At 32.7% G+C, this 10,758-nt stretch overlaps 2 protein-coding genes and 2 non-coding genes across 4 annotated transcripts; 3 read left to right on the top strand and 1 right to left on the bottom strand.

The window, feature by feature from the left end:
- Positions 1–378: 378 nt before the first annotated feature.
- LOC120183952 (cyclin-dependent protein kinase inhibitor SMR9-like) lies at positions 379–678 on the bottom strand. Its single transcript, XM_039188540.1, has one exon. It carries the CDS (start codon positions 676–678, stop codon positions 379–381), a length of 300 nt encoding a protein of 99 aa, XP_039044471.1.
- Positions 679–5,478: 4,800 nt separating this feature from the next.
- Positions 5,479–6,353, top strand: LOC120184012 (dehydration-responsive element-binding protein 2F-like). Its single transcript, XM_039188587.1, has one exon. It carries the CDS (start codon positions 5,488–5,490, stop codon positions 6,271–6,273), a length of 786 nt encoding a protein of 261 aa, XP_039044518.1. The 5' UTR covers positions 5,479–5,487; the 3' UTR covers positions 6,274–6,353.
- A 1,966-nt stretch (positions 6,354–8,319) lies between these two features.
- TRNAT-AGU lies at positions 8,320–8,393 on the top strand. Its single transcript has one exon. It is a non-coding gene; the product is annotated as a tRNA-Thr (tRNA).
- Positions 8,394–8,574: 181 nt separating this feature from the next.
- TRNAT-AGU lies at positions 8,575–8,648 on the top strand. Its single transcript has one exon. It is a non-coding gene; the product is annotated as a tRNA-Thr (tRNA).
- Positions 8,649–10,758: the final 2,110 nt, after the last annotated feature.

Below are 10,758 nucleotides of genomic sequence, written 5' to 3'. Positions count from 1 at the left end.
GATGATAAAACGCGTCGTACGAACATTAATTTTTTATAACACATCATCATCTGATTAACAAAACATCATTAGTGTATCATATACTAATTCAATAATAAATAAAAAGCAACAATGATAAAATAAGATTCAACATTTAGGGTCGGATTAGGGTTTAGAATTCAAAACTTTAGGGTTTCGGTTAGTATTAAGATATCGGAACATAATATTTAGAGTTTAGGGTTTAAAATTTCATGCTCGAGTTTTAGAATTGAGAATGCTAATGTTAGTTGAGCATAGAGGAAAATGCATCATCCATTGCCATTACATTAAAGATTTAGACCTTTTTAACAAGCAGAAGTAGTAGTTCATCGATACGAGATACTTAAACAAGACAAAGAACTAATGACATTTTTGAAATGCAAGGAAGAAGAAGATCTCCACATCTTGGGAAGCAATGAAGTTCCTAGTACTCGACAATAGCTTCTGAGCAACTTTGGGTTTCATCGGAGCCGGCGGACAAGCCAAAATCTCCGGTATTTTGAACCCTTTCCCCTTTGGAGTACAACATGATCCCTTGTCACTCTGCAAAGAATGAACACCATCGTTAACCGCCGACGATCCCATATTGCTATCTCCTCCGACCTCCTGCCTACGTTGTCGATAACGTCTTCTCGGATTTCTCGTCGTGGTTTGGGTCATTTTCGAGGAACTTAGAATGGGATAGGTATTGCTAACTGGATGAGGCTGGTAATGGTGATGGATTGTGTATGAACAAGGAATGTTGCTAGGGTTTTAAACAATTTTTGTCAAGTAAAATCCAATGAAATCTTACAGCAGCAATTAACTACTACCACTGAGAAGAAATTAAATGTTTATTCCTAACCTCTACCGAATCATGATAAGGATGGAACACGTTTTTGCGGAGATTGATGAATGCATCAATGTCAACATACGGATAAAGCCTGAGGTGCCCGACTTTTGCAAACTTTGTAATAGTTCCATGTTAAGCAGTACGTGAGGTAGATAAGATTGAATAACGGTTGAGATTCATTAATTGATCGAATGATCAATGATGTTCATATTGTCTCATTTTGCATGGGTTCGAATTCCGACATTTGTCTTAAAATATAGGATAAAGTACACACAAATGGTCTCTCGACTATAGGATACTGCTTTTTGAGTCCCTTGATTATTAAAAGTTACAAAATTTTCCCTCAACTGTAGAGAGTTGCTTTATTGAGTTCTTTGATTATTAAAAGTTATAAAACGGTCACTCGACTTACGTTCAAAACTAGTCCTTTTTCGTTAAAAAATTAACTATCATCTGAGTTGTATGTTAACATGTTGACTGAGAAATGACTGTCGTTTGAGATTATGAGATAAAATTTTATCACATCTCAATTTAGTATGTTTTGTTGCCGAGTCGGTGTTGTTTTCTTATTTCTTTCAAAGGTTGTTTAAGGTGTTGGACCATTGTGTATTCACTCCCCATGTCGATTGATGTTCCCGGTTGTTAGCTGGATGTTTCTTGTTGTTGTGCTTGGTGTTGTACTCTTTCCCCATCTAAGTTAGGGTTTTTTTAACGAGGCATGCATCCAATCGTTTTTCAACTTTTAATAAAATCTCTTGCTGATAAAAAAAACTCCCTATAATCGGAAAACTATTTTATAATTTTTAAAAATCGAGGAACTTATTAAAATAATACCTTTTAGCATCAAATTAGGATCAAGCTCCTATCCATTATTTTTTATTTCATCATTATTAAATGTAAACTCAATCATGCACGAGTTGAACGACTTTAATAGATAAAAAATAATTGTTATCTCTAGAAGTTCTAAGTTCGAGCATGATCTTTATATGAGTATTGTGAAAAAGGGCTTAGGCCCTTAGTTAATTGTTGTTTTGGTCCACATCAAATAGTATCAGCTATAAATAAGTCAACTTAAACTTTGGGCAATATCTTCTGCTAGGCCTGTAAACGAACCGAACGCACACGAATGGATGTATGTTCATGTTCGTTCATTTAATAAATAAACGAACATAAACGAACAAAAAATTTTTTGTTCATGTTCGTTCATTAAGGAATATAGCTTGTTCATGCTAGTTCATTTAATAAATAAACGAACACGAACGAACGAACATAAACGAACACAATAAACGAACATAAACGAACAACACAAACACACAAAAAACTTACTCGAACACAACAAACGAATGTAAATAAAAGTAAACAACAAGAATAAAAACTTAAAAGTCATTAATATAACATGCAACTTTAGAGTTAATTTGTTCGAATACGACAAACATATATAAATCATAAATAAGCTATATGAACATAATAAAGTATTAAAGTTAATTTGTTCAACAAAACAATCTTCTTGAAATCCAAACAACTTCAATAATCTTCGTAACATATTCAACTTGCCCTCTGTTCGAATACGACAAACATATATAAATCATAAATAAGCTATATGAACATAATAAAGTATTAAAGTTAATTTGTTCAACAAAACAATCTTCTTGAAATTCAAACAACTTCAATAATCTTCGTAACATATTCAACTTGCCCTCTGTTCGAACATAAATGAACAAAATAACACATATAATCGAACGTTCACGAACGTAAATGAACGAACGAGCCCTTTGTTCATGTTCGTTCATTTAATTAAACGAACGCAAAATCTTGTTCATGTTCGTTCATTTAATAAATAAACGGACATAAATGAACTTCTCACCGCACAGTTCATGAACGGTTCGTTGAAAGTTAAGTTTATTTACAGGTCTATCTTCTGCCATTTTCCCAAGCTTAGCTTGTGAATTTGTTGGGCCCAAAGCAACCAAACCCCAAGCAAGCAATCCATGACCAAATTTAACTCTTGGCATGGTGGGGGACACGTGACATTATGAGTTGAGGGATTCAGACCGAGTAGAAATGTAGAATCTGTCATTTAGTAATCTTATTAATTTTTCTTATTTTAGTAATCTTATTTTGTTATGCTCGGTTTGTATGTGTTGGTTCTTGCAGTTTATGTATGTGTAAAGTCTTTTAGAGTGTCAGTTGAAGGTGTTGCTGTTGCACAAAGGCTGTTGTTTTGTCTAACGTTGACATGTTCTCAGCCTTGTCTTTGGTCTAGGGGCTTCAAAATTTTAAGGGCATCAGTGTTTTGTGTTTTGTTTCATTTGTATCATTTGGAGTTGTATTTTGATCCTAGTCAAGAGTACTATTTTCCTTCACTTAAGTTTAGGGAGGTTTTTAACGATACTATTGACTCAAACTTTTTTATTAATAAATCTATATTTTACCGAGCAAAAAAAAAATGCTCGCAATCATCTTAAATACAAAGCGTTTGAGTTGTGGAAAATCAACTATTAACGTATTACTATATTCTATTAATATAATGATAAAATTAGCTCGAATGTTTATTAAAATAATCATTTTAATTTTTTAGTATTTTGACTCACAAAATTTTATTAGTTAAACTAAATTATACATTCAGTATCTAAACTATCAGTTTTTGTATGTTTATTTACCTAAACTTTCAATTTTTTCAAAATCATGCCTAACATTTAGTTTTTATTTCATTTTAGTACCTCACCGTTAAAAACTTAGCGCGTTTAATACCTAAACTATCAGTTTTAGCCCGTTTTAGTACCTAAACATTTTTTTCAAAACTTAATGTTAAATTTTGAACGGGGTACTAAAATGAAACAAAAACTAAAGTTTTTAACGGCGGGTACTAAATTGAAACAGAAAAACTAACCTTTGGGTATGGTTTTGAAAAAAATGAAAGTTTAGGTTCTAACGTATAATTTACCCAATTTTATTTTAGGACATAATGATCCCTCTATGGATAGAAATCATTAGTTAACAATGATTAATACAATAGTATATGAGTTTATGTATCCTAAAATAAAATATTAAAAGCCAAAATGTTTTGAAAAAAGAAAAATGTCAAAATCATATTCAATTGAATGTTAAGAATCTTTTTGTCATAAAACATTCGGGCCCAAATATTAAAAAAAAATACAAATAAAAATAGCTAATTTTAACATTGACCTATTCTATTATCATATTAATGTTGGTGTTTATCTTCTTACAATAATGTTTATTTATAAATATGCACAGGGCAAGAACCAAGTGGCCTCCGTGGTAAAAGAATTATTGTTATTCCTGAGAACTTCGGTTCGAGCACCATAAATGTTAAGAGTGTGAACGATCAATGTCGAAAGGTTAAGAATTTATCTTTAAATATATAATGTGTTGTATATCCTAAATTAATATATATATATATATATATATATATTTATGTATGTATGCATAGGGATGCAGTCAAAAGTAGTAGTGCATGAAGAGTGGTAGTAACTACCAATTCAGCATGTTAAAATCTTTAGGAATATGAAGACGTTGAGAGAGAGAGAGAGAGAGAGAGAGAGAGAGAGAGAGAGAGAGAGAGAGAGAGAGAGAGAGAGAGAGGTGAATGGTGGGAATCAGGTGGAGAATGGCAGTAAAACATGTGATGGTTGGCTCGTGAATGTCTCCAATGTTTGTGAGGTGGATTTCCTACACGCACTTCTCATTCTCATCTTTCACTTATTTACTACATTACAAATTCCTCATAGAATCCTAGGCACATTACATGAGTCGGTTGAGTTGAATTTTTAGTAAATCTGACTTGATTCGAAAATTATACATCTTTTATATGACTAAAAAATTATACACCTTCCGTTCGATTTGAACTCGACTCATCTTTTTGATATAAAACCTAAATTCAACATGATCCAGCCCAACCCGAATAATGTATTTATAAAAAATATTAATTTTATTCAATAAAAAATAGGGATTTATTAAAAAATATATAGAGAGAGGAGTCTTATTGTAATTATCCCTAAATATAAGGTAAAATTACATTTTTCGGGTCGAATATTTTTCACCCTAAACCCGAACATAACGCGACCTGAACATAATCTCTAAAAAACCTAACTTGAATCGACTAGAATCTAAACTTTTTTTAAAAAAAAAAATCTGACCCGATAAGATTGAACCCGAACCCGTCAGGTTCAAGTCTCGTGCCCATCCCTATCCATCCATAAATAATTTCATAATTGTTATATATAGGAATGGACTCAAGGGGATGATCGGGATAATCACTCTTTTGAAAATTTTAAATTATTATTTATTTTAATTTTTAATATTTTTCATTGAAAATATGTTTTAATCGCTTAAAATTATATAAATTTACATCCTTCTAAAACTAAACTTCAAAAATACTTGAACCTTAAGTTAAATAATTCTAAACTCAACATATTTCAAACTATAAAATGAGTTAATATGGGGTTTCCATTGAGAAATATTGAAAATATTTCTGGCTCCTGCTAACGGTCACAAGAGCTTGAATGAACGTGAAAACATTTAAACCAAACTACACCTTTCTCCCATTGCATACAAATCCCGCGCCATTCACTCCCATGATTCACTCACTCGACTCCACTCTTATCTTCTTCCTTCCGATGGACACCTACAAACGATCGCCTTTGAAGCCATGGAAGAAAGGTCCAACTCGAGGCAAAGGCGGCCCTCAAAACGCTTCCTGCCAGTACCGAGGCGTCCGCCAACGCACCTGGGGAAAATGGGTGGCCGAAATACGAGAGCCCAAGAAACGAACCAGGCTCTGGTTGGGCTCTTTCGCCACTGCCGAGGAAGCCGCCATGGCGTACGACGAGGCCGCGAGGCGACTCTACGGCCCCGAAGCTTACCTTAACCTCCCACACCTTCAACAAGTTCCGGTTAATAACCCTTCCAACAGATTGCACAAGTTCAAGTGGATCCCTTCCAAGAACTTCATCTCAATGTTTCCTTCTTCTTCTCCCGGTTTGCTCAACATCAACGCTCAACCCAGCGTTCATGTTATTCACCAGCGGCTCCAAGAACTCAAGCAAAATGGGATTTCGAGACCTAGCTCATCTTCATCGGAAGATCATCGGATGGAGAAAGGCGTCGAAGTTTCGTCGGAGAAGCCGCAGATCGATCTGCATGAGTTTCTTCAGCAGCTAGGGATAAAGAAGGAAGAAAAGAAATCTGGAGAATCAGCTGATGATAACGACAATGTGGAAAGTTCAACACCAACGGATTCATCAATGAAAGATTACGATGATTTTGCAGCTTTCGCGGAGAATAATTTCAATTGGGACGCCATGATTGACATGCATGGAGGAGTTGAGTCCAGCTTCCAAGTTCATGATGATCACACTTATGAAGAAGAGCTAGCTTTTCCTACTTCTATTTGGAACTTTTAAAATAGTTTTAAATGTTCATCAAATCATTTGTTGACTCGACACATGAGGTTGGAATATAAAGATTTGATCGATGCTAGTTTTAGAAATGTTTTGAGCTGGTTGTATATTGTAATGCTATATATAAAGTTTTGTCTACATTAAATTGTTTTTTGTTAGGTTACTCTAATATTTAGTACATAATAACACTATATGATAGCACGAATTAATTTACCTTAGTGGTTAAAAGAATTGATGTTATTCTTAGAGGTCATTGGTTCAAGCATCAACAACTATAGCAGGGTGATTGAGTGTCAGTTATCAAATGATGAAGAGTATTTAGTACAAATATTACTTAATAATCACCTTAGCTTAATATAAAAAAAGAACAATTTATGATAGCACGAATCAACTTATCTTAGTGGTTAAAAGAATTGGTGTTGTTCTTAGAGGTCATTCGTTCAAGCACCAATAACTGTAGCAGGGTGATTAAGAGTTAATTGTCAAATGGTTAAGAGTATTTAGAACAAATACTACTTTATAATCATCTTACCTTAATATAAAAAAAGGAACACTCTATGATATAAGTCTACCTTTTACATCTCAAATATCTCTTTTTAGTACGAACCAATTTACCTTATTGGTAGTTTTCCCAAGCTCAAACCTACTTCACTGGAGTGGGTTTTTGTGTGTGTGGAAATAATCTAAAACCCAAAATCAATAATTTACCTTATTGGTTAAAGCAATTGTTATTGTTCATAGAAGTCACGGGTTTGAGGACTGGCGAATGCAATGATGATTGAATTTTCATTGTCAAATATTTGAAAGTATTTAAAATATATACTACATATAATCGTCTTAACTTAGTCAAAAAAATAATATATCTTTTTTTAGACTCTAATTTGTGTTAAATTTATAAATAAACTTTTGTAATTTAATTGATTAGAACACGAGTTTAGTAAGAAGATCTTGAATTAACTAACGGGGTTGATTCAAGTGATAAACAACTTGATATTGTTTAAGCAATGTCTCAGGTTCGAGTCCTTGTGTATGCAAATCCCCGCTGTGAAACTCACCCACCAAAATCAGGTTTACGACATGGGTTGGTCTAAATTAGTAAGGGCAAAGCCCCTTAAAACCGGAGGGCAACTAAAAAAAATAAAATCTTGAATTCAACTCTAAGCAAGGGTAAAGCGTTACTATCACATCTTTTTCAAATAAAAATATATACCGTGTAATTTTTTTAAAATTAGTTTAGATAAAGAACTAAATCTTATATTAAATATCTTTCTTAGGCTTTAACTCCCGTTAAATTTAAGAATTAATTCAACTCTTAACATCAACAAATTATTACTTTCTCAACTTAAATGTCTTTCAAATAATAGTGTACCACATAATACATGTAAAGAGCACTCGTTTAGTAAGCGGGAGGTCTTGAGTTCAACTATCAACAAGAGCAAAGTGTTACTCTCTCATTTTAATTATCTTTCAAACAATAGTGTACCACATAATACTTTTAAAGAGCATTTTGAATAAAGAGTTCCAAAGAATAATTTTATTTGAATATATGAACAAATTACATCCTTCCTCATTTTAAATATCTTTTTTTAGACTGCAATTCATAATAAATTTACTAATTAGCTTTTGTAGCTTAGTTGGTTATAGCACCCGTTTAGTAAGCGGGAGATCTTGAGTTCAACTCTCAACAGAGCAAGGTGTTACTCTTTTATCTACCTCGTCTCTCATCTTAGATATATTTCTTGGACACTAACTCATGATAAGTTTATGAATTAGCTCTTGTAGCTCAATTGGTTAGAGTACCTATTTAGTTAGCGAGAGGTCTTGAGTTCAGCTCTCAACAAGAGCAAGGTGTTACTCTTAACAAAATCAAAGTGTTACTCTTTTATCTTAAACATCTTTCAAACAATATACCACACAGTATTTTTAAAGAGTATTTTAGATGAAAATTTTCAAAGAATTAATTTATTTGAATAATCCATGAAATAAATACCTCATCTCTCATCTTAAATATATTTCTTAGACTCTAACACGTGTTAAATTTATGAATTAGCTCTTGTAGCTCAGCTGGCTAGAGCACCTGTTTAGTAAGCGGGAGGTCTTGAGTTCAACTCTCAACAAGAGCAAATTGGTACTTCGTTAACTTAAACATCTTTCAAACGATATACCACACAACAAATTTTAAAAAGTATTTTAGATAAAGAAATTCAAAGAATAAATTTATTTGAATAATCCATGAAATAAATACCTCATCTCTCATCTTAAATATATTTCTTAGACTCTAACACGTGTTAAATTTATGAATTAGCTCTTGTAGCTCAGCTGGCTAGAGCACCTGTTTAGTAAGCGGGAGGTCTTGAGTTCAACTCTCAACAAGAGCAAATCGGTACTTCGTTAACTTAAACATCTTTCAAACGATATACCACACAACAAATTTTAAAAAGTATTTTAGATAAAGAAATTCAAAGAATAAATTTATTTGAATCCATAAAATAGCTACTCCACCTCTCATCTTAAATATATTTTGACAATCTAACTCATGATAAGTTTATGAATTAACTCTTGCAGCTTAGTTGGTTAGAGTACTTGTTTAGTAAGCGGGAGGTCTTGAGTTCAACTCTCAACAAAAGTTAAAAAAAACCCATTATAGTAATCTTGTTTTACAGTTATTTTTTTCATTACTGATATACTAAACAATAATTTTAAAAATGTCATGCCTAAATTCGAATTGAGATTGATTTTTCTATCATTTTGAAAAAATATTTAATAAAATTAATATTTAATATAATTTAATTGATATTATTATTTTTTTTAAAAAAATTATCTTTTAATTTTAAAATTTAAAATCCTTTATCCGTTATCCTTTATCGATCAAATCTTAAAAACTCATTCAAAATTTTGCCTTGCTGATCCCCGCAAACCATGCAAAAAAAAAAACTAAACACGTAAACATTTTTACCGACGAAATCAAAAACCGTCACCCAAAATAGCCACAAATGTCACCAATAAAATCACCCTTCCCATCGCCTTTCTCCTCCGACCTGCAATAGCAAAGCAAATAATAAACAGAACACCAACGAAAATCCGTCACCGATAAAAGGGCAGGTCTAAATTTCCTTTTACGGTGAGTCATGGACATGAAGAAGGTTTCCCGCGCCATCATTGTTGCCGCCGCCGCCTCCATGAGCGCAGTCATGGCCGCCAGCGTTGCCCCATCTCCCGCCCCTTCTGCCGGTGGATTAGATGCAAGCGCCGCTTCCGCCTCGGTCTCGGCACCCGCCCCGGGCCCCGCTGCTAGCGCCGCCGCCGCCACTTTGCCCGTGCTTGGATCCATCGTTGGGGCTTCGATTGTTTCTTTGTTTTCTTATGTTCTGCAGTAAACTACTGATACATGCATGATTAAGGACGAGCGGATGTTGAAGAAGGAGAAAATGGAGCTTTAATTTTTAATATGAACTATCTATTATCACTTGGTGTTCAATTGGAGCATTTCGCTGGTGTTTATAATGTCAACTTTCTAGAATAATTTATGTTTCTGGCTTTTATTTTTGAGCATAACATTATGATTAAAATCAAACATTATATTATACAATCAAATAAAAAATTGAAATATATTTGAACAAACTATAATAGTATAACAGTTTTAAATAAAAGAAACTCAACACTCAAATTACATAAATTCATCTATTGGAACTCATATGCAGTGGCGGAACATTGTGATAGAGTTTGGGATCAATTTATAAATTTAAAAAATTCAAAAGTTTAAATTAATTTTTTTAAAGGTTGAAGGGTTTGGTTTATATTTTTAAAAAAATTAGGGTCTAACTAAAATTTTTAAAAATATGAGAGACTTATTGAGAGTTTTTAAAAAATTATGAGGAGTTTAATCAAGAACATTCAAAAAATTTAAACTAAATTTTTAAAAAAAGATTGAAGGAATCAATTTTTTTTTTGAAAATTTTATGAGTCTATATTATATTTTTTTTAAATGGGGGGATGCCCACCCTCTTGCCTCCCGCTGTTGCTCATACATCTATACTTATAGTTAAAAAAATCCCTAAATATTCAATTTTAATATAATTGTAACGGTAAAATATATAAATGGTTTTTCGATTATAGGATGTTGTGGCAAATTTAGAGACGTTGCATCAAGTTCAGCTTGTTATGGTAGATTTTGATAATGGATATGAATTTGGGGTTGGGCATGTAATTGAAGTATTTTGGAATTTGAGGTTTAGAATGTAATTGAAGTATTTTGGATTTTGGGGTTTAGAATATAATTGATGACTGTGTTGTAAGTTTTAAAAGTTAGGGGACCTAAATGCAAGAGCCTGAAAAGTTCAGATTTATATAATTTACCCTAACAACAATGAAATGGCCGTTACGTTAGGGATCATATTGCAAATGAACCAAATGTTTAGTGATTGTATTGCAAGTTTTAAAAGTTTATGGACCTAAATGCAATAATCTGAAAGGTTCAGTGACCATTTA

This window comes from Hibiscus syriacus, unplaced genomic scaffold, assembly GCF_006381635.1.
Source record: "Hibiscus syriacus cultivar Baekdansim isolate YM2019G1 unplaced genomic scaffold, ASM638163v2 tig00112856_pilon, whole genome shotgun sequence".
Classification (NCBI taxonomy): Eukaryota; Viridiplantae; Streptophyta; class Magnoliopsida; order Malvales; family Malvaceae; genus Hibiscus; species Hibiscus syriacus.
This window is presented reverse-complemented; position numbering and strand designations above follow the sequence as displayed.

What these genes read in the sequence shown, in the direction of transcription:
- LOC120183952 (XM_039188540.1), bottom strand. Translation starts at nt 678, where the DNA reads ATGACCCAAACCACGACGAGAAATCCGAGAAGACGTTATCGACAACGT.
- LOC120184012 (XM_039188587.1), top strand. Translation starts at nt 5,488, where the DNA reads ATGGACACCTACAAACGATCGCCTTTGAAGCCATGGAAGAAAGGTCCA.